General features: G+C 37.9%; 3 protein-coding genes and 1 long non-coding RNA gene across 4 annotated transcripts in view; 3 read left to right on the top strand and 1 right to left on the bottom strand.

The window, feature by feature from the left end:
• The first annotated feature begins 621 nt into the window (after nucleotides 1–621).
• On the top strand, nucleotides 622–4,325 carry LOC128383671 (Fc receptor-like protein 5). The gene is made up of 5 exons (XM_053343259.1): nucleotides 622–636; nucleotides 3,360–3,623; nucleotides 3,702–3,941; nucleotides 4,179–4,214; nucleotides 4,258–4,325. Exons 2-5 carry the CDS (start codon nucleotides 3,392–3,394, stop codon nucleotides 4,323–4,325), a joined length of 576 nt encoding a protein of 191 aa, XP_053199234.1. The 5' UTR covers nucleotides 622–636; nucleotides 3,360–3,391.
• Nucleotides 4,326–4,336: 11 nt separating this feature from the next.
• On the top strand, nucleotides 4,337–7,683 carry LOC128384207 (uncharacterized). The gene is made up of 4 exons (XR_008324081.1): nucleotides 4,337–4,352; nucleotides 4,510–4,587; nucleotides 5,960–6,049; nucleotides 7,501–7,683. It is a non-coding gene; the product is annotated as an uncharacterized LOC128384207 (long non-coding RNA).
• A 15,779-nt stretch (nucleotides 7,684–23,462) lies between these two features.
• On the bottom strand, nucleotides 23,463–25,386 carry LOC128383670 (coxsackievirus and adenovirus receptor homolog). Its single transcript, XM_053343258.1, has 3 exons — nucleotides 25,320–25,386; nucleotides 23,816–24,178; nucleotides 23,463–23,608 (listed from the first exon to the last, which is right to left on the bottom strand). The coding sequence occupies exons 1-3, from the start codon at nucleotides 25,384–25,386 to the stop codon at nucleotides 23,463–23,465; spliced, it is 576 nt and encodes a 191-aa protein (XP_053199233.1).
• Nucleotides 25,387–27,668: 2,282 nt separating this feature from the next.
• The window catches only part of LOC128383668 (Fc receptor-like protein 5), a 1,081-nt gene continuing 919 nt past the window's right edge, over nucleotides 27,669–27,830 (top strand). Inside the window, exon 1 of the mRNA XM_053343257.1 lies at nucleotides 27,669–27,830. This exon is cut by the window's right edge and continues 163 nt beyond it. Within this exon, the coding sequence (XP_053199232.1) occupies nucleotides 27,669–27,830 (162 nt within the window).

The raw sequence follows: 27,830 nt of genomic DNA, 5'->3' as shown, positions 1-27,830 counted from the left end.
TGTACTGCTGGGGAAACAACTGAGATTAAGTCTGTTAGTCCGGCTGCTGTGTGATCTGTAGCGTTTACCAGAGGACAGCAAGTCAAACAGATGGTATCCTTGGTGAATTCAGTCTCTGGTGATGACTGATGGCAGAGCCTTCTTGTCTACTGTTGAACAGCCGTTGTACCGGACTCTAAAGCAGTAAACCAGGGTACTGTTGATAGAAGAGTGGTAGATCGTCACCAGCAGCTGTTTATTGAGTCCGTTCCTCTTCAATAATCTTAGTAAGTACAAATGTTGCTGAGCCTTTTTCACAGCAGCTGTGGTGTTAACAGACCAGGTGAGGTGATCAGAGATTTGAACCTTTTCCACACATTCACCATCTATAAATAGTGATGGTGGGTATCGTTATGCATAACTAAAGTAAACTTTTTAAGAATTGATAGTAAACTAGTTAAATACTATCAATCCATCGATGGTTAATAATGTAAACTAGTGTAAATTAGCCATTTCCTGCTAAGTGCTGCAGAGTAAACCACACAGCAGCATGCTCTCCTTCAAAGGAAGGAAGTTGGGTTTAACTGCTGTGACCAAACTGAGTTGTTCTCATATCAGTGAGAGGCAGAATGGACCAAACATCTCTTCTGAGGCTCTGTGAGTACAATCTGTACAATCTGTACTGTCCATATTTAAATCATTATATTTATAACATGTAGCTGAGTTATAGAAGAGAGGAGGTGAGATACATGATTATTTATCATTCATGTATCACTGAAGGAACTGACACTGAGAAATACAAACATATAATCATAAGCTGTGAATATAGAGTCTGGATATGATACCAGTGATACCTTTAGTTAGTTTGCTTGTCTGAAAACAGAAACAGTAAAAATGTTGTTTGTTGTGACTTTCCTTTAATGTCTCATCACTGTAACTTCAGAGAAGTGCTGAGCAAATGTTTCTGCCGAGTGTTCTTCTGTGTGTCAAACCGTTAAAGTAAAGGAATGATTGAAGCAAACTATTGAACAATGATGACTGATTCACCAGTTTTCAGCTGAACTCAGAGATAATAGAGTATTTACTGTTGTTAATGTCTCATTGTGGAAGAGTGGAATCCCTCCAAAATAAAACGTGTTTAACAGAATAAGCACTTTAAAGTAGACCACACTGTTGTTGTAGCATTTCTTTTCTATGTTTGAAGTAGACATTGTGTTACCTCAGGCTCATTGCACTTCTTTAGATTTGAAATAAATCAAAAGGTCAAAATTCATAAAGTAATTTTATTTACATTCATTTGATTCACAATCAAGAAACACTGGTAAGAACTGCTTCACATTGTTAATATGGACTTAACGACTGAAATTTAATTTTGCAATAAAAAATCATAATTAACTATAGAAAATGAATAATTTGACAACCTTAAAAACTGGAACAAGAATAACACAACTATTAATTACTTGCAGATGAATTTAATGATTTGCTGAACCTAATTTAGCAAAGGAGTAAAGTAATATAAAACTATTATTGTTAATAAACTTTGTTAGGGTTACACTTAAACTCAAACTGTTATATTTCCCAGCCAATTGAAAACAGTTGAAGTCACACAAGGACGGAGATAGACCTGTTGCTTTGCTCTCACTTTTCTCTTTCATCTCAGAAAGATGTGTTTAGCGCTAATAGGAGAACTTTGCATTTATAGAATTTGTGGAGGAAAATGGTTAATATAATGTTTGTATATACAAGTGCACGTACACATGTATATATGTGAACAGACTCAAATGGTATACTTGTGTCTGTTACTGATTGCAGACTAAAATAAATTTCAGTATATTACAATATATGATTTGAAGGTCAGTGAATTAAACATCTTTCAATGAAATGAGAATCAAAATAAAATAATAGTGATCAACATCAAGAAAAGGACAGAGTGAAACAACATGAAGAAAAATAATTAATAGTTTAACAAGTTCAGTTTAATTACGTTACTGTAAAGCAGAATTTTATGCAAGAAAATAAACATGAGGTCAAAATATTTGATTTCCAGATAAACTTCTCTCATATCAAAGTATCATTTGGAATTAATGTAACTGATGTTAATAAGCTTAATATATTAATATAATAACAATTTATAACATCTGTAAGAACAGGACTGAACAGAAAAAGAGAACAACTCATGACAACAGTAATTTAATTCAGTTTTATTTAAATTTATCAAAATGTTTGTGATTGATTACATGAATGAAGCTCAGACAATTCAGCAGAGTTTATATCTCTTCCTGTCTCATCATTTTTATGGTTGGATCGTTGCTGTATTGACAGATTTTCCTCTGTCTCAATATTCATGTTTTTACTCAAACAACTATATTGTGTGTTTTTTCAACATGATTCCTGTTATTATTAATAGTAGTAGTAGTAGTGGTAGCAGCAGTATTTCATGTTTTCTCATCTCTCTGAAGTAGAAATATCTTGTTCTATGTCAAAGTGTAAAAGCTCAAACTAACCTGAGTGTCATTTCTCTTCAGGTCTGAGCTCACTGCTGTTCTACACAACAAACCAAGGTTAGTAAACTTCTCATCTGATCATCTAAAGCTGTTATCTGCTCACTGCTCATCTGACAGACATAATACATCTGGAGAGAACACAGTCTTCTACATTACGTTATATTTATTTATTGACAGAGACGTTCAATCAGACCTCTCTGAAATAGAGTTGTTCATTTTAACACAAGCAGCAGAAATTTGATTGTTACTTCTGCAGGTTTGTGATACACAGTGAATCATTTTATGCACAGCGGTACCTTCATGAACTATTTAAATGATCAGACAAGACAGGATCTAAGAGTAATTTATCTCCTTTCTTGTGTCTATTGAGCTGTTCTATGCAGATACATTTACTTCCTCTGGGTGTTCAAAGCAGGATTATCACAGGATGTTTTCTATTTATACAATACAATAAATTCTAGCCTCTCTGAGTCCGAAACTGTCGCTAATGAATAAATGCACTGTGTAACATCATGTATTAACACCTGTGGAAGGGAGGGGGGTCAGGTAGTCTGTAAGAAAGGCTCATACCAGACTTCAGAGCTCTTTTCAATATTTCAGTATCATCATCATCATCAGTATCTAGGTGGCGTTTGCTTCGATGTTCAGCTTTCTTATTTTCTAACATTGTGTTTATGTTTCATAATCAGCTTACTGATGATATATGAAGTGTAAATGTGGTAAAATGAACATGTTCATAGTTCACTCAGTGACTGCAGCATGGAGACACTTATTAGATGAAAACTGTCACTAAGACTGTTTGACCTGTTTGATTATTGTTGTTGATCAACTGATTTTTACTGTGTGACTCAGTCAGTCATTATGTTTCCCTCTCAGCCTCTCTGACTGTGAGTCCCAGCAGATCTCAGATGTTTAAAGGAGAGTTTGTCTCTCTGAGCTGTGAGGAGGACGACAGCTCTGCTGGATGGAAGCTGAGGAGGAACACAACCAGAGAAACCAGGAAGGAGTGTGGAGACGGCTGGGGAAGATCAGCTGGTTCCTCCTGTAAAATCAGCAACATCGTCCCACCGGACAGTGGAGTTTACTGGTGTGAGTCCAGAGAGGGAGCAACCAGTAACAGCATCAACATCACTGTCACTGGTAAGATCAGACTGTGGAGTTAGTATTGATGAAGCTGAGTGTAAATGATGAAATGCTGTAGTTTGTCTCTGTGTTGAGGTGGACCAGTGATCCTGCAGAGTCCTGTCCTCCCTGTGATGGAGGGAGATGATGTCACTCTGCACTGTAAAACAAAGACCTCCAACCTCCCAGCTGGTTTCTATAAAGATGGCTCCCTCATCAGGAGGGAGCCTGCAGGTCACATGACCATCCACCATGTTTCCAAGTCTGATGAAGGCCTCTACAAGTGTCACATCAGCAGTCATGGAGAGTCTCCATCCAGCTGGATCTCTGTCACAGGTGAGGAAGTTAAAGCTTCAGCAGTGATTCATAGTGAGAGAACATTTCTAACTCTACTAACACTGACTAATGAAACTGGGACATTTATCAGCATTTAACCCAAAATTTAACATGTGATCATTTTACCCAAACAAAGCTTAATGTCTAATAAACTGAACCAGTCTCAGTAATCTGATTACTTTCACTGAAATGAGTCAATATTTAAATCTGCTTTTAATATTTTTTGTTTAATTTTAGAGAAACCCACCACATCTCCTCCCCTCCCCTCTACCTCTCCTCCTTCATCATCTACCTCTCCTCCTTCATCATCCACCTCTCCTCATCTCTCTGTGTTGTGGTTTGTTCCACCTGTCTGTGGTCTGGTTCTACTGGTTCTACTGGTGAGACGATGTGTTCAGAGGAAACCTGAAGGTCAGACACAGACATTTAAATGTTATTATCTTTTAATAATCTTTTATTAAGTTATATTTTTTGTTGATTTGTTAAGTTTTCATAAACGAAATGTCATTCATATTCTTATACCGTAAATTATATTTCTCATTTTGGTACCTTCCAGCTGCTGAATTAGAAGTTGATGACATCACTGATGACATCACGTACAGTGACGTCAAAATATCTCGTCAGCAGCCAATCAGACGGAGTGGAGGTAATGTGTTGTAGATGTGATGTTAGTAGAGTTAAACTTGTATCTTTGTGAGGACCTCTCTGGGTTTACAGAGTGGGGACATTTAGGATTATGGGGACATTTAGGATAATCAGGGTTAACAACAGACCAGTTTGGTTTCTTCTGGTTGATGACAGAGTGTGATGTGCTCTCAGGGTGTTTTCTACTTTGTGGTGAATCAGTGAACAGAAGCTAGCAGCTCTGTGATCGTCCAGCTTCCTGTTTCTCATGGAGACTGATTTTTACACTATACATTAAACTGAAGTCCAGGGCTCATGGACAGGTTTGGAACTTTGGAACTCACAGAGGAAAAGCACCCAAATATAAGGAAATGTACTATACCTCCTTAACTGCATTATTTGGCTCTACTTATTTATGTGAGTCAGCCTTTTCCCACATGAAGATAAATCCAAATACCGTTCCACCATTACTGATGATCATTTGGAAGTCTGCTTGAGGCTGGCCAACGTTACCCCTGACTGCTGTTAAATCCCGGGATGAAATCCTCAGAGAGACTGTCAGACTGTTACACTGGTGCAGTGAGTCCTGGTTCCTCCTGGTGCAGGACCCGGCCTCATGAGTCCAGAGTGTGTAAATAGTTCCTGGGTGATGTAACATTGATGCCCATGACTGGCCCTCATGTTCCCCTGACCTAAATCCAGCTGAGCACATAGGGGACGTTCTGTATTGGTGCATCAAACGATGATGCCCTGATCCAGGTCTTGGTGGAGATCCCCCAGGAAAGCATGCCCAGACGTTGATGGGGGTGCAAACAGGCAGATCGGATCAGATTGGATTTCCATGTTTTACTTTGATTTTCGGTGTGATATTGAATCCAGCCCTCAGTGGCCGTTGTTACGCCATTTTGTTCTCAGCTAATTATACAACGTACATCGGTAAAGATTTTACACTTCAGTCATTCATTCTTCAAGATCCAATTTGTGATTTAAGTGTTCCCTTAATTTTTTTTTGGCATTGTAGTTCTGCTCATCTACTGACCCACACTCCAGTCCAGTAGGTGGCAAAAAATGCACCTATATGCTGGTTGCCAATAACTGATTTTGCCTTTTTGTTTGGCTTGAGGCTCCTCCTAGTTTAGTTTCAGTCTTTTCATTCAGCGGTTGGAAAATAACTGCTTTCAGGTTTCAGGCAATCCCTTACTTTAAAAAAAAATGGCGTCATGTTTGGCTTAAGAGGTTGAGGTTTTCATGTAAATGTCAGGCAATTAAGCTTAGAAGTGATTACTTACATTGTCTGTTATCTTTCCTCCATTATCAAGCTAAGCTAACTATTCCAAACTGTTCTGGTATAAACTGGATAAGTTTTAATATTTTGTGCTTATTTTATCTTCCAGAGAGTGATCCAGCTGCAGTTTACTCAGCAGTGAAAACAACAGAAGACGTCAGTTATGGACAAATAGTCATCAAATCAAACAGGAAGAGAGGTAAAGCTGCTCTGCTCTGTGTTCACCACCTTAAATACAGTCTGTGCGACTAGAATCACTAAAATTTTGCACCACATTTATGCCCCTAACACTTTACTTCAGTTCGAGTAGTTAAAGTAGAGTCCATGATATGCACTTTGCTTCATGTCACATTTAGTAGATGTGAGAATAACTCCACAGCTGTCAGTGATGATGATTAGTGACTGTAGAGTGTCTGTTATATTGGGAGCAGTGACTGAGTGAACGAGGTGTCTCTACAACACCAGTGTACATTAATTTTCACATTTTTTACCCTGAAGCAGTCAGTCAGGTGGTTATTTTGAACTATCCAGTTATAAATGGGTTATTTTAGGTTGAAATTACCAAATATTTAAGCTACAGCAGGGTCTGATTTATTAGAACCGCAACATAACCTGTTTTACGGTCTTCCAACAGCCTCTTCATGTTGATTCAGGGGAAGAGAAGTCTGAAGCTGGTTTCTCACTGTCTGATGTGTGGGAACAATGTGTTTGTCTGTTTTGTACCTTGTGGTCAAAGTAACAACTTGTACTTATAGCAGCGAGAAGCTCTGTGGTCGTCCAGTTTCCTGTTTCACATACATACTGTTCACTTATGTCTTGTCTTTCAAGTTACTACATGAGAAACATGATATATTCACTTAACAGTTGTACTAGTTTTAGGGTTTATATCACATGTGTGACAGTTAATACAGTACATTAACAGTACTGGTTAATATGAATGTGTTTTATCTTCCAGAGAGTGATCCAGCTACAGTTTACTCAGCAGTGAAAAGAGCAGAAGATGTCAGTTATGGACAAATAGTCATCAAATCAAACAGGAAGAGAGGTAAAGCTGCTCTTCTGTCTTTATTTCTGAACTTTAAACAGAGTCAGGCTAACGGTTTCTATGCTAAGCTAAGCTAACTACATGCTGACTACATAATTAACTTTTCACATAATAATAAGACTGAGACATTTGTTTTGGCTCAAAGCCTGAAGTTGCATGTCATTGTAAGGAAACAGTTATGACTTATTTATGTTATCATGCCACACATGGCAGGATGACCACACATGTGGAGATTAGATCAGATCGTTTTTGTAGTGATTTCTACGTCATTACACTGCGAACATCCAGCAGGGAGACATGATGGTGTTTAAGTTTTAATCCCTCATCATTCACATTATCTTTATGAAGCACATCAGTGATCAGAGTTTGATTTATTGCAGCTGAAGAAGTTCTGACAGAAACATCACTGTCACAAAGCTAATGTGGCATTATGGGGACATCAGGGTTTATGGGGACCGCAGGTGCAATGAAACTTTGTCTTTACATGAACTGTCACCAAGATCTTCCCTGACCTCAACCCAACTGTAGTTACCATCAGTAGATGTTGGAAAAGACTTGTTTTTTCTACAACTGTGTCTCATATAGTTTGCACTGTGTGTGTTCAGTGTCTCCATTAGAGCCAGAGGTTGTCTACTCTTCACTGAGGTAGACCTCCACACCTTCACACCAGTCCAACCACTGACGTCCAGCTGGCCTGTTACTGGTCTCCAGAGCCCCTCAGACAGTAGTACATTCATTTATAGATTTCATACACTTCATGTTGTTGTTCACTAAATTAGACTCAGGCAGCAACAGAAAAACAAATAACTGATTAATTTAGTGAATAAAACAGTGCAATGTAAAAACTTCTATTAATACATTTGTTGAAATATATTCTATATAATAATAATAATATATTAACTATGTGTTTCAGTTGAAAAAAGCAACATGTCTTCAACATAATGATGGCAGTTAACTGTTTTGTGTTCAATGTCCTCATTAACTTTACTGTTATTTGTAGAACGCTGTTGTTGCTGCAGCATTAACTTGTTTACTGGATCAATAAACTTTGTCCTAGTTTCTTTTGTCCGTGTGGTTCTGTGGGTTTCGTAAAGCTGTCGGATGGAAAATTAGACTTGCTCAGGTTTGGTTGTGGGTAACCAATCAACACACATCTCTCACTGTCTGTGTGTTTGCAGCTCTACAGTGCAACAAACACACGAAAACCACAACCGCAGACTATGAACAGCAGGAGCGCCATTTAGTAGATGGGAACTTTGTTCACACTCAGCTGCAGCACAGAGTCTGTGAAGAGTTTTGATAGTTTTGATTCTTTAATCAGTGAAACATTCAGTCTGTAAAACTTCTCCTGGTTTAAACATCACACATCATGTCGTTCATATTAAACACTTGAATCTGTTCTGTTGTTGATGTGACGCTCTGTAACATCAGACTGGTGTGGATCTACTGGGTTATCTGGATGACTTCTCAGTGCAGGTTTTGACCACTAGTAGTGCTAGAGAGCAACGTTCTCACTGGAGGGTTTCTGTTGTGTTTGTACTGGATCCACAGTCCTGCTGATGGTTTTACATTACTCCACTGATACAGGTCACTGTAACACACCATGAAACACACAAATGCACCATCAAAGGCAGCAGAGAAGAAGAAAGCAGTCTTCTTTTAGACAGTTAAAGATACTGGAACTGTTTCTAGTGATCTCTTTATTAGGAACACCTTTACAATCTAACACAACAGGTCAGTAATAAACATAAAGAATTATCACCTTCCTGACAATGTTAACAAAAAAAATATAAATCTCTTTTTGTTAAATGTTCCTAATGAAGAGGCCAGTGAGTGTGTATAATAATGCCACATGAGCTCATTGTCCTCCACAGTTATTCATTAAACTAGACTAAGAAACTCCATAAAGTCAGTTTTTTGACACATGAAACCATAAACAGAAAACTGTCTCTATATATTTGATATTTGTTGACATATTTAAAGTAATCATTAGCAGATTATTGATTGATATTAGTAAATTGTACCTGGATAGACGCCTCCATGGTTTTATTCTCAAAGCTCATCAATCACTCTTTAAAATCAGCTGCCACCTACTGGTCATACTGGGTATTACCTACTGGTTTAGGTGAGTCGTGTCCTGTCAGTGCGTCTTATGTGTAAGTCCGCCTGACCTGTGCTGATCGTTTTATGTATAATTAGACTATAACAGCAGATCAGTCTGGTTTGAAATGAATCTTGTTTATTAGTTTCTTCACATAAAACTAAAAATACAGACAACACAACATTAATCTGCCTTTGTGGACTAGAGTGAACATACGTGACAAACTGACCAGTTATATATGAGGGCGACATCAGTGATGCATTTCAGCAGCAGGGCTTCACAATGAAAACAGGTTTTTACTCAACACAAAACAGAAAGTAGACAGTTCTTGGTAAAGTCATACAAGGGAAGTTCAAAGATCACCACAGGCCCCAAAAAGACGACTGTAACAGTTTTAGCAGCTGCTGAATCCATGTGTAAAAGCTGTGGATGAAAACTGTTGTTTCAATAGACTGATGCTGTTTAGTCGACCTGTTGCAGATCAGTGTTCACACAGCACTGATGATGCTTCTTCTTCTTCTGCAGAAATTATACACATATTTAATCCTTTTATAGATTAAAGGTCAGACATTGAAGTGGAGCTGACGACCATCTGCTGTTGTTTAAATAGAAACTCCTGTGCTGCCACCTGCTGGCTGTATTTTATATCATAAACACTGAGAGCAGCAATCCAGTTTACAGACACTGAACTGAACATCAGGAGCAGTTTAATGTTTAATAATTCACTTGTCATTTCTAACTGTCCTGTTTTTAATATTTGCACTGATTTTAATGTATTATTGGTCACTTGTCCATTTCCTATTGTGTTGTGTATTTTATTATTTTATTATTTATTTTCTCTGTATAATAATAATGGCTATTACCACAGATGAGAGTAACGTGAGTGCAGCGCCCTCTGCTGGTGAATCTGAACTCAGACAGTCTGTGTGTCTCTGTGGTAGGTGCACATTTATCAGCTCCGTACAAATAGAGATATTAACCTTGTTTTTATGGCTAAAAGTGTGTTTCTGTACTTTATATGATGACTTAAACCTCCAATGACTGGGAACAATACTGTATGTTAATATTATCAGTGTTTGAATAGTTTAAGTCAGAGTGTTGATGCTCCACGTTATCGATGGTTTGCTAGCTAAGCTCTGTGTGTAAATAGTATGGAGTAGCTGCTAGCTAGCACCGAGTCAAACTTATCTTATTTTATTTTAGCATTTTGGAGAAGTCCATGTGAGAGACTGACTGTGATATCACTCCTTTTACCATCAGAATAAATGGCAGGTTAATGCTGAAAGTGACGGTGGTGCTTCTTCAATAACACAACACAACATTAGCAAAGCATTTTATTAATAACATCAACATATCTGATGTCAAACTACAGTTTAAACCTTTCACACCTTTAAAATATCAACAATTACTAAAAGAATAAATAATCCGTTTACATGTAAAATGTGTTTACTCTTATTTTTTGCTAAATGCTGGTTTCTTTTATTGACATCTTAAAAATACATAGCCTATGTTTCTGCCCATATATATATGAAGATTATTCTTAGTCAGACTTGTTAACTGGATGGAAGACATTTAACCTGTGATAAAATAATTGTTCATTTTACTTCAGTAAAACACTGTAAAGAAGGAAAAGGTTGAGAAAACCTGATCTATAAGCTCCTGGTTATAAGTTTTAAAAGCTTGTTATAGTATCCATTATGTCAAATCTCCATCTGAAAAGTAACTAAAGCTGTTAAATAGTACAAGTACCTCTAACTGTACTACAGTAAAGTACTAGTACCTCAAACTGTACTACAGTAAAATACAAGTACCTCAGACTACACTACAGTAAAGTACAAGTACTTCAAACTGTACTACAGTAAAGTACAAGTATTTCAAACTGTACTACAGTAAAGTACTAGTACCTCTAACTGTATTGCAGTAAAGTACTAGTACCTCTAACTGTACTACAGGAAAGTACTAGTACCTCAAACTGTAGTACAGTAAAGTACTAGTACCTCTAACTGTACTGCAGTAAAGTACTAGTAACTCAAACTACTACAGTAAAGTACTAGTACCTCAAACTGTACTACAGTAAAGTACTAGTACCTCAAACTGTACTGCAGTAAAGTACTAGTACCTCTAACTGTACTACAGTAAAGTACTAGTACCTCAAACTGTACTACAGTAAAGTACTAGTACCTCAAACTGTACTACAGTAAAGTACTAGTACCTCTAACTGTACTACAGTAAAGTTCTTAGTAGTAAATGTACTTAGTTCCTGTCCAGACAGTTTTAAATATGAATGAATTGAAGCAGATTTTACAAACTGTGTGAATTTGGGTCATAAAGTAAAATGTAAATGAAAGTGTTCCACAGTTTGTATGTAATGTAATTCTACATAAAGCTTCATTATCATAGCAGCTAAATGAAGGCACAGACTAATAACTGGTGTCAGTAAATAGTGAAACTGATAAAATGACAAACTGTCCTCAGTGAATCACAGCTGAGCAGCAACTGGTTCAAGTTCAGACATTCAGATACTTTAAAATGAAGAGAATCCAAACTGTCTACATTCATAAAGACTGAATTCATAGAAAGGAAACAAGCCTTTAAAAAAATAATATTTAATGTGTCAAAACATTCACATTATTAAAACCATATAAACAGAAGTCATCACTAAAGAATCATTTAGAAATGTATATTATTAAAAACAGAATAACTGGAGCCTTTGGTGGGGAGACGGGTGGAGGAGGAAGAGGTGGTGTTCCCTCCTGTGTTAATGATAAATACTGGACTTAAACATAGAAAACTGGACCAATGAGGATTTGTGACATCACAACCAGTTTGGAGCCAATAATGGTCCAGTATCAGTTTGAAGCCTGCAGGTCACAAACACTGAGAGAGAAAGAGGAAACATCTGCTGTCCAACACAAATATATTTACATCATTATAGATTCTGGGTTTTAAAAAACCCACGTCATACTCATTATTAGGCTGCATATTAAATTCTGATAATAAAATGAGTTGTTTTGTACAGACGCTGCTTTTTTAAATGAATAAGATCAAAATGTTTTTATGGACCAGTGTGGGTCACATGATAAACAGGAAGTGTTCATCACACAGGTTGACTGCTGTGTCTGATTGTCTTCACAGTTCAGTGATGTGATTTTCCTCTCATGTAGAGAATAAATGATGTGATGAGAGGAGGAGCTGCAGCCTCATCACAAATTACACTAAAACCACATTTTACAGTTTCTTTAAGTACCGATGAAAGAACTGAGTTTTAAACATTTAGACTCAGGTCTAGTTCAGACCATGTAGCTGCTGGAAAAGCTGAAGAAACATTCAAGAGTTCAGAGATCTGAGAGCTTTCAGTCCTGCTGAGGATCAGCTGCTCTATAAAGAACACGTTGGAAAGGACGTCTATGACGGTTTTTATAAATTACAAAACCAACAACAGCAACAACAAGAAGAAGAAGAATCCCAACAGTAACAGACAGTCCATGATTTCTGTCTTTCTTTCCTTCCTCCTTCTCTCCTTCAGTCTGAGTGTTTCCAGATGTTTCACCTGTAGAGCAGAAACAGGTTTTAGGTATCAGCTGTCAGACAGATGATGTTTCATCTCTACAGTCTCATCTGTACAAACTCACCTGAGTCTTTAACCTTCAGGTTGATGATGTTGATGAGCTCAGGCGGTTTGTTGCTCACTGAAACTCGACACTCGTATGTTCCAGAGTCCTTGGTGTTGACGTTCTTCAGAATCACTGAAGCGTCTCCGTTCTTCATCTGTGGATCCATCAGCTGCACTCGACCACGAAAAGATTCATGCTGGTAGGATTCATTTATTTTGTTGTCTCTGAAGAAGAAGACGTACTTCTCTTGCTCTGTCTCTATCTTCAGGTCAGGTCTGTTCCACTGTAATGATGTGATGGCTTCATCTCTGGGACTCTGACAGTGAAGAGTGACATCATCTCCAGACTTCACTGTTTGCTCTGAAAGAACAAAAAATGTCTCCTTAAGGACATTTTTATTTTCTTGATTATTTGGGCTGTGTTCATGTTTATGGCATTACATTATCCAAGGACATTACTTTTTAATATAAAACGGAGCAACTCTGGCCTCCATTCAGTGTTTTGAACTTTTATAATTAACAGGGAGGCAAAATAAAGTAGTAGTATCCATTTCCAGTATTTCCATTTTAAAAAACAGTTATATGTAAACAAACTGGCATTTAAAGGGTTAAAATCCTGAAAATGAATATGTGATATTTATTATCAAGAATTGAAAGTAAAAAATCAGCGCTGGGGCCCTAATAAGTATTTTTAAAGGAGGCATGAGGGTTAAATTAATCTTGAAGTATAAACTGTCAGTGTCAAATCAACAGATAAATTTGATTGGCTCTCTGAATTACACCTTAGTGTCAACAGTATAAACAGAACAAACACACATCCATGGTGTCCTCAGCTATAAATGAAGTCTTATCTGTGTTAGCTCCGTGCTAACAGTTAAACCGTTACTAATGAATGCTATCAGTGAAACGGTTGGTCTCATATCAGCAGAAGCCACGTAGCTTTGCTCTTTTGTCAACAGATAGTTTACTTAATTTTCCCAAGGTAATGGGTTTCCTAATGCCCACTTTATGTTGTTGGTAATTTATTTTATTCATATTTATATTTTTATTATTAATTTTATTATTATTTAATCATAGTATTTCTATGAAACTTCCTGCATTTTACATTTGCTTTTGGGGCTTAAGTCTTTTTCTTTTATTATTATTATTATCATTATTATACTTTTGAAATCATCATTGTACGGATTAATGGCTCAGGACTAATAGCCTATTACAGGGAAAATAAGCTATCCATCAATCATACACCTATTATAAAGAAAACCAAAAGAATGAATGAAATTTGCCACGCTGAACAAAACTGCACCAACTAAACAGATAAAGCCTGATTGAATACAAACGTTTCCATCGAGCCTAACGTCACTCTGCTGTAGCTTAAGTCACTGTCTGATCATCAGTCAGAATCGACATAAGAAGGTTTTCAAGATAACTCCGTCCAGCCATGTCGTGTTACCAACCGCTGCAGCATCCTCCAGTGATCTGCCAAACGCTGTTTCAGGTTGGTGCTAATGTAAAGCTGGCTGCCCTCGTAAAGGCTAACGCTAACGCTATGGCCGAAATTATTATGATGAGAATTTATTAAATATCTCTTGCAGCTAAAATAAAACCTTATCTAGCAACATTGGATACTTACAGGCTACCAGTCTTGGTTATAACCATTATAATGTCAAAGCAGTCATCATTATGGTCCACTGTCTGGCATACACATCTTTTTTTTCTTACGGTTCTATTGACGTTGCAAATAGGTTACTGATGTAGTCCATAAAGCATAGACGTTACCTGATGTTATGTTCACCAAAGATATCCGAGTTTATTAAAGTAGAAAAGAGTTTACATTTGCTACGGTCTCATTAGGGACAGTTTTTTCTGTGTCTGCTCCCATCCTTTACCGTCTGAAGGTTAGCGATATAGCAATGGCTGGCATCACACTCTGTAACCTCTCGTTCCACAGCTGATTGAACTTTGACCCCTTTCTTTCTCTCACTCAACTTTATCCAACATAAAGATGGAAACAAAGTACTGGTATTAACAATGCATTGGTTAGAAATATGTTTGCTTTGTGATCATTTAATAGGCTTCTTTTAACATTCAACATATTATTATTTACCATATTTTATGTGCACAATTACAAGCTGGGTCAGCAGGCTACAATCATTTTAGTTTTTATAGTCAGGTGATTTGAGTGAGAGTTTGTAATCTTCATTGGTCATTTACTCATTTTGTCCAAGATGCAGCGGAGCTGTAATGTAGCAAGAATACCTTTTTCAAAGATATTCAAAGATTTTGTTTAGTTATAACAGTGATGCAATAACCTTATATGGTGTTTTGGGGTCATTCATGTTAATTTACTATTCTCTGGAACGCGTTCATTTAGAACAGGTGGGATTCATCATGTTTATGAAGATCATTTATGACTGTTTCCTGGTGATACATGGTCCACCTCATGAAAAAGACAAGTTTAAGATAAGAATTCGAACATGTTCTTGTATCTGAACCAATGTGCTGAAGCCTGAAGAACAAAACATGTGGAACTGTGAAAATGTGATCATACTCCTGTCCAAATGTGGAGCTATCATTTCTCACATCTACTAACTCACCTTTAGCATTCAGGATGACGATGCTGATGAGTTTAATCTGAGTAGCTGTGTCCTCTATATAGCGACACTTGTATGTTCCTCCATCTTTGTTGTTCACGTTCTTCAGAATCAGAGACAGTTCACCGTTCTTCATCTCATCGTCCTTCAGCTGCACCCGGTTCACATAAGATGGATCCTGGTCATCTGTGTTCAGGTGCCCATCTATCTTCAAGTAGACGAGTCTCTCAGGGTCAGATCTGGTCCACTCAACTAGTGATATGTTGACGTTGTTTGGAGCTTGACATGGCAGAGTGACGTCATCTCCAGGTTCTGCTGTTATCTGTTGTTCCTGTGGGTCTAAAGAACAATAAAAAACATCCAGAGGAGAAAAATCAGCTTTAAAATTCTTCACTTTTTATCTTTTCAGTTAAGTCATTACTGTATATTTTTTAAGACATTAACAGAATATTGTTTAATAGAATTAATTGTTTTTTAATAATTGAACATCAGATCACCATGACGACCACTGTGTGACATCATGCCTACAACTGTGACATTTCACCAATCAGCATGTATTTTATTGACATCCAGCTTAAAGACCGTAAGTGTAGATGTGATGATCAGTAAAGTGTTGACAGCCTGAGTTCTGCTGAGCTTTAACAGCTGCGACACAAACCAACAGCACCACCTGCTGGCAGTCCTGTGATATTACACCGTTGACTTACTGTCACATTAAAACTAACACATAACTGAAATATAACTTAATGCAGTAAGAATGTAAAAATGAAATGTTATATTAATGTTACTGTAAAGTCAGTTCACTGAGTTCTGATGAAGAAGTTAAAAAGTGAAAGAGCTCTGGATGTTTATTGTATTTGATCATATTTAACTTTGATCTGTCAGTATTTTAATGATTGAGTAGCTCTGCTTGTTGCTTCAGTTTCTGTTAAAATAGTTTTAGGCAAGGCAAGGCAAGGCAAGGCAGTTTTATTTATATAGCGCATTTCATACACAATGGCAATTCAATGTGCTTTACATAAAACAGAAAAACATGTAATTTGAGAAACTTAAAACATAAAATTAACCCCCCCCCCCCCCCCATAATAAAAACAAAGTACAGAAAAATAGAAAAACATAAATAAAATGATTGCAGCATAAAATAATAAATTAGCTTTAAAATCATTAAAAGGACAAAGAGTGCAAATGAAAGATTAAAATGTAAAGTGCTTTAAAAGAGCTCAATCATAAGCTCAGGAGAAGAGAAATGTTTTTAACCTGGATTTAAAAGTGTTCACAGTTGGGGCTGATTTCAGTTCTGCTGGTAGTTTGTTCCAGTTGTGTGCAGCATAACAGCTAAAAGCTGCTTCACCATGTTTAGTTTGAACTCTGGGCTCAACTATCTGACCTGAGTCAGTAGATCTCAGAGCTCTGGGCTCAACTATCTGACCTGAGTCAGTAGATCTCAGAGCTCTACTGGGTTTATATTCTACTAACATGTCATTCATGTATTCTGGACCTAAACCATTCAGTGATTTGTAGACCAGTAGCAGAACTTTAAAATCTATTCTATAGCTGGGAGCCAGTGTAAAGACTTTAGAGCTGACTGGGAGCCAGTGTAAAGACTTTAGAGCTGACTGGGAGCCAGTGTAAAGACTTCAGAACTGACTGGGAGCCAGTGTAAAGACTTTAGAACTGACTGGGAGCCAGTGTAAAGACTTTAGAACTGACTGGGAGCCAGTGTAAAGACTTTAGAACTGACTGGGAGCCAGTGTAAAGACTTCAGAACTGACTGGGAGCCAGTGTAAAGACTTTAGAGCTGGAGTAATGTGCTCTGATCTCTTTGTTCTGGTTAAAACTCGAGCTGCAGCATTCTGAATGGGCTGCAGCTGTTTAATGCTTTTTTGTGGGAGTCCAATCAGAAGACCGTTACAGTAGTCGAGTCTACTTGAGATGAAAGCATGAATCAACTTCTCCTGGTCTGTTTGAGACATAAAACCCTTCACTCTGGATATGTTCTTAAGCTGATAGAAGGCTGTTTTGGTGATTGATTTGATATGACTGCTGAAAGTCAGATCTGAGTCTATCAGCACGCCAAGGTTTCGGACTTGGTCCCTAGTTTTTAGAGAGAGTGACTCGAGATGTTTACTGACAGCAATCCTCTTCTCTTTATTGCCAAAAACAATGACCTCAGTTTTGTCCTGATTTAATTGAAGGAAATTTTGGTTCATCCAATTAGTTACTTGCTCTAAACAGTGACACAATGACTGTATTGGACTGTAGTCATCTGGGGACAGTGCTAGGTATATCTGTGTGTCATCTGCATAACTGTGATAGTCTACATTAGAGTTCTACAGAATTTGACCCAAGGGCAGCATATATAGACTGAACAGTAGGGGTCCAAGAACTGACCCCTGAGGAACTCCACATGTCATAGCCACTCAATCAGATTCATATGGTCACAAAATAACTCCGCTCTTCCAAGTAGGACCTGAACCAGTCTAGGACTGTTCCGCTGAGTCCTGCCCAAGTTTCCAACCTGTTCAACAGTATACTGTGATCCACAGTGTCAAACGCAGCACTGAGATCCAACAGGACCAGAACTGACACCTTGCCTGAGTCAGTGTTCAACCTTATGTCATTTAACACTCTAATAAGAGCTGTTTCTGTGCTGTGGTTAGGTCGGAAACCTGATTGAAATTTGTCAAAAAGGCCACTGGAGTTCAAGAAATTACTGAGTTGATTAAAAACCACTTTCTCAACGATCTTGGCTATAAAAGGAAGATTTGAGATAGGTCTGTAGTTGGTTAACATGGAAGCATCCAGCGTTCTCTTTTTTAAGAGTGGCTTAATGGCAGCTACTTTCAGGAGTTTAGGAAACACACCTGATTTAAGTGAGCTATTTATTACTTGTCGCAAATCTGTTTGGACAGAGTTCACAATAGTTTTAAAGAAATCTGATGGCATTGTGTCAAGACAGCATGTTGATGGTTTTAGATGCTGCACTGTTTCCTCTATGGTTTTTTGGTCAACTGTTTTAAATTCTGACATTGCAGTTGAGTTATTCCTGGGAGGTCTGAGGGATTGTGTCATTTTATTGTTTTGTTGATTTGTGTTGATATTTAACCTGATGGACTGGATTTTTTCACTGAAAAAGCAAATTCATTGCATTTTTCTGTGGAAAGGAGTTCTGGAGCTATCTGTTGAGGGGGGTTTGTAAGCTTATCAACTGTAGCAAACAGAGTACGAGTGTTGTTGATGTTCTTATTAATTATTTCAGAAAAGTGTTGCTGTCTAGCTTTGAGTAACTCATATTTAAAATTACAAAGACTTTGTTTGTAGAGGTCAAGGTGAATTTGAAGTTTAGTTTTTCTCCACTTCCGCTCTGCCTTCCTGCATGCTGTTTTTAAAGCCTTTATCATCATAGTGTTCCTCCATGGTGTTTTCTTTTTGCTCAAGGTTGTCTTAGTTTTAATAGGTGCAACAGCATCCATGACATTTGAGATTTTCCAGTTAAATTTAATATATTTAACTATTTAATAAAATAGTTTTAGGTAGTTTTTCTTTCTTTGAGTGAAGAGTGTGAGTACAGGATGATGTATTACTGTACACTGTAAAAACCTCTGAGGAAACAAACTGATGTGATAAATAATAATAAAGTGTGTTCTTCACTTCAGTGACGATGTCAAACATCATTAAACCAAAAGAAGCTGAAGACAGCAGCAGCCTGATGTTCGTCTGCAGAGAACTATGAACAATATTCAGTCTAACAGGTAATGATCTTTATCTCATCATGTTTACATCTGTTACGACTCATTAACTTTGATACCGATGAGGAAGTCAAACTGCGCCATGACAGGGTGGTGATACAAAGAGTCTGCAAAGCTGCCAGCGAGCAGATAAAACTAACACTAAGTTTAACATTAATCAGTAACAGTTCAATATTGATAAATAACAGTAGGTGAAGCAGAGTTACAGTGTTCAGTAAATATAAATGTCACAGCTTACCTTCAGAGACAGAACAGGACAGGAAACACACGAGGAGAAACACGACAGGAAACATCTTTCTCTTCTTCTCTTCTTAGTTTACTGAACAAACTTCATTTGTTGATGAATTCCTGACCAGAGATGCTTTAAACTGATAAGATAACATTTGTTTGTTTGGAAGTGAATCTTGATTTCTGATTATTTTGTGTTGTCTTTGCTGCAGCCGCCGACTGACTGAATACTTTCGTTTTCCTGACGTCACGTCCGCTCTGCTGCATCACGTCATGTGACTGATGGTAAAGTAGAAACTTTCCCATATGAATAAAACTATAAAGCTGTCAGTACAGTTGTATTACAGTGATGTCTGACTGTCTTCATGTTGCAGATACTGAACCTAACTGACAGCTTGTGTTTAATGAGCAGCAGGAAAAACATTGTAAAGTACTTTAAATAAGAATAAAGCATCTATTTACCAGAACTCTGTTATATTTGGGTTTATCTCCATTAATGATGAACTTTGAGTATCCTAATGTGAGGTGTTCTTATTACATTTGAACTATTTTAATATTACTAACTACTAAAACATGTGAGGAACACAGACCCTCATGCATCCAGCAGGAAACTCCTGATATTAATGTGAACAGTAAAACAGACCAAACGTTTGAATGAGAACGACTCTGAACACAAACAGACACATAGAAAGAGAGGAACGCTCACCTTTAGATGCAGAGACTGGTATGAATAATAATAAAGTCACGTATGTTCTGAAACCGGCCATGAAAATATTCCAGACTGAGGTTAAACCCTCAGGTCTGCAGAGAAACGTCGCCTGTGGCTCCAAACTTACAGAGTCAGGCGATTAAAGCTGTACAAGTTTAATATCTCACAAGTAGGAGTGTCTATGACTGTCAATGAGTGTCTGACTCACTACAGCAACATAGCAACTAACAAAACAAACTGTTGGATACTTCAGTCATCAGTGAAATACAACATATGGAGAAACTGTCTCTTTTCCTTAAAAAAATAAATAAATAAATACTGTTAAAAGTGCTTTTGAGATGTAATCTACAAAGACAAAAGAAACTTGGAGGCAGATGCAAAAACAGAGATAACATCCAGGAAGTACAAAGTAAGGGAGGAAGAATCAGAAATACACGAGCAGGTTGAAATCAAACATGCAGAGAACAATCAGAGAACTGGAAAGCATTCTGATTATTATATGTGTTTGAGTTGTCTATTGTCTGACTTTACAGAAACACTGTTGTTTAAAGGTTCACTTACTGTTCAAGGATCAAGGTTCAGTTTTATTGTCATTAAATTGTAAAAGATTGCAAAATAAAATGCTAAATTAAACACAGAGAAAGCAGCTGAACATGGACACACAGAGAGTTGTGTCTGTTTTACATGTTCTGTGGAAATGTTTCCTCATTTGAATCAAGAGTCTACAAACAGAAGCGTTTTATCACAGATTATAAATCCCTCTGAGATTCATTCATGACTTTTAACATTGAGTTTGTTTCCATGTGAATGTCTGAGCTGTGTTTGTCTCTGCAGATCATCAGATTACTGATTTTATTGTTCACGTGTTTTAAAGTGAAACAGGACAGTGACTCAGAAAGAGGTGTGAGACTCTTCAGCAGATGATCAGATTACTGATTTTATTACGTTCACTTGTAATGTGCTTTATGGAATAAACAATGAAGCACGACAATGACTCAATACCTTCAACTGTAGTACAGTTTGAGGTACTTGTACTTTACTGTATTACAGTCTGAGGTACTAGTACTTTACTGTAGTACAGTTTAAGGTGCTAATACTTTACTGCAGTACAGTTAGAGGTACTTGTACTTTACTGTAGTACAGTTTGAGGTACTAGTATTTTACTGTAGTACAGTTCGAGGTACTAGTACTTTACTGTAGTACAGTTAGAGGTACCAGTACTTTACTGTAAGGTACTAGTACTTTACTGCAGTTTGAGGTACTAGTACTTTACTGTAGTACAGTCTGAGGTACTAGTACTTTACTGTAGTACAGTTTAAGGTGCTAATACTTTACTGCAGTACAGTTAGAGGTACTAGTACTTTACTGCAGTTTGAGGTACTAGTACTTTACTGTAGTACAGTTAGAGGTACTAGTACTTTACTGTAGTATAGTTTGAGGTACTTGTACTTTACTGTAGTACAGTTAGAGGTACTAGTACTTTACTGTAGTACAGTTTGAGGTACTAGTACTTTACTGTAGTACAGTTAGAGGTACTAGTACTTTACTGTAGTATTTCCATGTGATGATACTTTCTACTCCACTACATTTATCTGATTAAACTCAAACAGACAGTGGTTGTGTAACAGGAAGCTGAAGAGCAGCTTTTGTTTTGATTTTGTGGAGGTTTGCAGGTCATGTGATTTACAAGAAACAGTTTGATTTCCAGTGAACTAATAATCTAATGATGTCATATATAATAATATATCAGTCATTGGGACCAAACCACGACTTCTTACCTATGTAAAATGTGTGGAATCCTTTCAGATATGAGTCTATGAGTAATGTTACAGGTGTGTGTGTGTGTGTGTGTGTGTGTGTGTGTGTGTGTGTGTGTGTGTGTGTGTGTGTGTGTGTGTGTGTGTGTGTGTGTGTGTGTGTGTGTGTGTGTGTGTGTGTGTGTGTGTGTGTGTGTGTGTGTGTGTGTGTGTGTGTGTGTGTGTGTGTGTGGCAGCATGGTAGAGGTCATGTGACTTACTAGAAACAACATGCTTTCCAGTAAGCAAGCATGACTTTTACTCGTATTTACTGCCGTATCCATCAGGACAGAAAACTAAACATGCAGAAAACACAACTAGCCAGGCCTGAGTGTTACTTTGGACTTCACATGTAAAAGTTCACATTTCACCAGGTCTGATCTGATAGGAACTGACTCATGTTCCTGTGTCAATGGGATTTGAAAACATGTCACGATGAAGAAATCCAACCTTTCGTTTTTCTTAGTGGACAAATATGTAAATATGCTTCATCAGCTGATATTGGTGGGTGGTTCACGGGACTGTTAACATCACACATCATCACATAAAATAAACAGTACTCCTCTGTAAACAAGACAAAGTCAGCAGTAAAACAGCAGCTCTGTTGTCAGCTGGTTGATGTTGGATGCTTTGAGCAGGTTTGATTACTTGATGACTTCCTGAGCAAAGAGATCAGGATGTTTAATATGCAGTCGCTCTTTCAACACTGTGTGTCGTCATGAAACTCAACATTAGATTAATGACACATATGTAGGAGAGGCTGCATCTTTTACTCCAGTAAAACCAGTACTTCCTGCTCAGTCTCTACATGGCCCTGCTTCAGATGGCTCATCAAACTTATTCACAAACTGTATACAAGCTTTCAGTACTTCTGCTACTTATTTCCTTCTTCTAAGATATATCACAAGTGCTGCGGCCTTTAAAGGTGATTAGAGGTAAAGTGAGAGATCAGATCAGGTTGTTTCTGGTTGTGAGAGGCTGGGTTTTATCACTATGCAGCTGCAGAAAGGCTCCTCCAGATGTGACTATGATGTAACTGAAGCATGTTTCTGGTTTAAAGGTGCTGAGGACAGACATGATGTTGCATCATTTTGGGTGAAAAAAGCTCAATTCTATTAATTAATTTCTACAAAAACAGAAACCAACCCTGAATCCTACAAATATGACACAAACACTTACATTTCCAATATCTGTTTTATTTCCATATATACAGTATTTACATTTATACGAACAATTTATAGAAATCTGCTGCATACATCAGTAATAATCACAGCTCAAATCAAAGCTTCATATGAGGATGTAATGAGTTAAAACTCTAAAACAAAAATCTTTAAATTAAACTTCAAACCCTGATGAGAGGCCTTCAGAAACAGTTACACAACACTGGTGGAAAACAACATATTTAAACCGACATTACCTGATGTTGAGCTTAACCAAGTTTTAAAATGATATGCAAATGAACAGTAGGAGTCCCAATCTGTTGTATGTAACAGACAGACATTATAAGGCCGTCTGACCAGAACAGGTTTTAATGGATGGCAGAAAACAAGCAAAAGATGCAAGAAGACATATATACGAACACGTTCCCTCTATTTCCTTCACATCTACAGTTTGTTCTTCATTTGTTTATTTGACAATCATGATGTAGATACAAGATACATGAGAATTATAAATGAATCTGTGTTGGAAAAAAAGACAAATCAAGTACTTCAAGTCACTTGGCGAACGTGACTGCGTAGGCCTACTGCTCTATCAAAGTGTTATTTACAAGCCATCCATTTCAGACCTGCTGTTGGTTACCTATCTTCTCAGCAGGAGGGCGGTATATACATCTTTTTATTCCTTTCATGAAGATCATGACGATCATAAAACTAACAATAGCAGCAAGACCAACATGGCCTCCATCCTTGTAGATTTCCCTCCATCCTGTGATGCAGAGCAGACAAACAGGTGAGTATCAGCTGTCAGGAAGGTGATGACTGAAAAACTCTTCAAACTCATGTCAGACATTATTTACTGAACTCTGATCACATGACTCAAACTGACTTAAACCTGTTTTCTATACAGTCTGACCACAAACACCTGATCTGTGAGGTTTCACTGTCAGGTCGAGTCTGAACTCAACAAACTCACCTGACTCAGTGACGGTCAGCTGGATGAGCTCACTGTGGTCTGTTTCTCTGCCTGCTGTCTCTCTGTTGCCGGATATAACATGACACTCGTATGTTCCAGTGTCGCTGATGTTGACGTTCTTCAGAGTCACAGAAACATCTCCGTCCTTCACATCTGGATCCTGCAGCTGCACTCGACCACGAAAAGACGGATACTGGAAGGCATTGTATTGACGGTTCTCTTTGACGAACAAGACGTACCCATTTATCTCTGTCATCAGGTCAGATCTGCTCCACTCTAACAGTACGATGGCTTCATTTCTGGTGGGACTGTGACATGGAAGAATAACATCATCTCCAGACTTCACTTTTATCGCTTGCTGATCTGAACAAAAACAGAAAAGAAAAAAACTAAACAGAAAAGATTTAAAAAGTTTTAGTTTGTTTGGACATTGATGTGACACTCATTTCAGCAGGAGCCTGTAGCACAGAGTGAGATTAACATGTTAGCAGCTTGTAGTGCCGCCTCCACAAATAAAGGGCAGAAGATTTGAAACCAGAAACCTTTGAGTGCACCAAATTATACAGAATGTTGTTTACTACAGAGCAGTTTTATCCTTTGTACCTGAACCTGACAGAGCCAAGACTCACACAACACCAGTCTCAGGTGATCTGATCACAGGTGGACAGCTGAGACACACTGCTGCTCACATCCGTCTCCAGCGGATCACTTGTTGATGCCTACATCACTTTTATTACGTCAGTCAGACAAGCATCAGATTTATTGTTAGTACTAAAGAGCTAAGAACTAATAGAGCTGTTTAAAGGACTAATACGTTATTCAACTGCTCAGACCACATCCCTGCTCCTCTCCATTATTTGAACCTTTTACCAGAACTGCATTGACGACTTATTTTTCTGCTATTACCTTGTTGGGGACAGCAGTCACATGATCAACACTCACCCAACTTGAACTGGGAAATAATCTTATTTCAGCAGAGAGGTTCAGAAGTCAAGTCAGACAGGTTATCTGAAGTAATGAGCAGAACACTGTGTCACACACAACGAAAAACCTCAAAAATGCAGTAAAGCCAACTGTGGTGAACAAACGCATAGCTTTCCATCAGGGAGGGTCACATGATGCCTGTTGGGCTGTTTATGAATATGATTAGGACGTAATGACTTTGGAGTACTATCTATCTATCTATCTATCTATCTATCTATCTATCTATCTATCTATCTATCTATCTATCTATCTATCTATCTATCTATCTATCTATCTATCTATCTATCTATCTATCTATCTATCTATCTATCTATCTATCTATCTATCTATCTATCTATCTATCTATCTATCTATCTATCGTTTACCTCAGGTATCATTTTAAGTTAAAGTTCAGAACATTATGATGTTATTTAACATGATACAAACTGAGCAAATGTTAACTTCCTGATGCTGCTTAACTAATAAAACAGTCTCAGATTCTCAGATATGATCCAGGTGGACTGAGCATCGATCTACTCACCATCCAGAGAAGACACCAGGCTCCACATCAGTAGGCAGCCCGTCAATAGCAGCAGAGACCTGGCCATCCTGATCCGACAGAGGTTTAAACTGCAAACTGTCTCACTTTCGGTAAATCGCTCCTGCTCTCATGGAGTGTGTGTGGAAATGTCCTTCTATCAGCGTTTCACTCTTAATGAAATGATGTTTCCCTGCTAGTATCCAGCCAGCAGGTGTAGAACTTTAGTTCTTTAGTCCTATTTTCTGTCTTCTGGTCCTCCTCCTTCTTCCAGACCTTCTGGTCTGGAGTTCCAGCAGTGATGTGAACTCTACCGCAGCAATACTTAAAGTGAGCTGGCAAAACCTCAGTTTCTTGGCACTGATACGGGAAGATAGTTGAGCGTCAGCCTCTGAACGTGGAGCTGATTGGAGAAAACTGTGTGTAACTTCACTCATAGTGTAAAATACGTTCTTCCACAACAGCAAACTGTAATCTACAAGAAACACTGAGTCAGAATGATGAATAATAACAGTCTGTACCAAATTCATTCATAGATTTTATGAATGAAAGCATGGTCACACATTAACAGTAACAGGCTGGTGGCGCCGCCCAGTGGTTGATTATAATCATTGCAAACATATTTCTACCAGAGACATTTCTGATCCTGCTTCTGACTCAAATGACCTGTTACATAAAACCTCTCTAAATTTAAATATTACTGTCCAATGGACACATATGAACAAGAGGAAACATTCATTATAACTTGAATGTGTCTTGTACCTGCAGCTCATAGTGTAAAAAGTGTCTGTGGGTGAATCAGTGTTTCAGCTCATTGTGCAGCCACACAGTGTGTTTTTGTCTCTTTCAGTGGTTAAAGCAGAGAGATGCTTTCATACCTACAGTTATAAAAAAACCCCACCTCTCTACCTCGAAACCAAACCACTTACAGGAAGATGCAGTCTTTCGGTTATGAGGTCAAACAAGAAGCAACAAAAACAAAAATATAACATGTTTTAAAGAATCTCTGGTGACTTCAATTACAGATTTCAGCTACCAGCTCTGGTTCTTGATTTTATTGTTCATGGCTTGGTTTGGTTTAAGTTTTTGTCATTTTATTTATCAAAACTAAACCAATGAAACTACACAAACACTGACAGACAAAGATGAAGGCAGAGCAAAAGTTTGTAATAAAAACACAAGTCTTAGGTTTCAATGGTTTTAATTAAGATGCAGAGGTGGGGCAGCTTTATACATTGACAGTAACAGCAGTCTATCCTATGTGGTATTTGTGGTGTCAAAGGTCTCTGTCATGCTTTGTTCCATCTCTCCAGATCCTCTTTAATGACATGTAATTTGATGAACTCCAAACATATGTTGAATTAATGAAAACACTATCATGTATGCATACTTCAGAAAGACACTGATGAAAGTACAAAGTTGGGTTCAAACATTGTTGTGTAATTCATGACTTTAGTTTATTTCCTTTTCATGTTTGATTTTGATGATTTAAAGAAGCTTATAAAACTCATCACATTAAAGTTAAAGGTGTTTTTCTCTGTGACTTTAATACAAAGGTGTTGCGGAGAGTGTAGCTGCTGCAGAGAAAACCACAGATACCTGACCTGTTCCGCTAAACAAAGAGGAAGAAGTCAAACTGTCGCTGCTCTCATTTCTTCTAGCTGCTGCAAAATGGAGGAAACGTCTGTCCGTCTGAGGCTGCTGGGTGAGTCCAATCAGCTGGATGTGTGTTGATGTGTGAATGTTTCGAGATGATCACTGCTGCTTCTCACAGCACACTCGTCATTAAAACCTCAAACCAACCTGAGTGTCATTTCTCTTCAGTTCTGAGCTCACTGCTGTGCTGCACAACAAACCAAGGTTAGTAAACTTCTTCTATCAGTCTGAAAGTCACTGATTCTGTCTGAGAGACCCTGAGAGGAAAGTTAGAGCTGAACACAGAGCTGGAAGTCTGACGGTTACAAGCTTGACTCAACACAGTTTGTCCGAAGTTAAAACTAAACGTCAAGTCAGGTATTATGCATCGTGTTGCTTCTAGTCTTCAGTGAATTACACGGTTTATCCATCAAGCTTGAATCACAGTTGTGCATCAAAGCGTTACTTCCTATGAAGCCTACGCAGCAGCTGCACTGTGTGTGGGAGAGAGAGGTTAGGGTTAGGGTTAGGGTTAGGATCACACATCTAACAACCACACTGTAAACCTTATGTAAACCCCCTGAGGTTACTAAGACTCCAGCTTTGTTGTGCTTGTGGCCCAATACAAGAAATAGAAAGCATGAACAAAATGACCATATATCATAGTTCTTATTGTGGCTTGTTTCTATTTCTATTGATCTTGACTTGAACGATTAGATGTTGTTTGACTTTGACAAAAATGCAAAGAGTCATTACAATGTCATTTCAGCCCTCTCAGCCTCTCTGACTGTGAGTCCCAGCAGATCTCAGATGTTTGAAGGAGAGTTTGTCTCTATGAGCTGTGAGGAGGACGACAACTCTGCTGGATGGAAGCTGAGG

Source organism: Scomber japonicus, chromosome 22 (genome assembly GCF_027409825.1).
Source record: "Scomber japonicus isolate fScoJap1 chromosome 22, fScoJap1.pri, whole genome shotgun sequence".
NCBI lineage: Eukaryota > Metazoa > Chordata > Actinopteri > Scombriformes > Scombridae > Scomber > Scomber japonicus.
The sequence above is the reverse complement of the archived record's forward strand: the minus strand, read 5'-3'. Positions and strand labels throughout refer to the sequence as shown.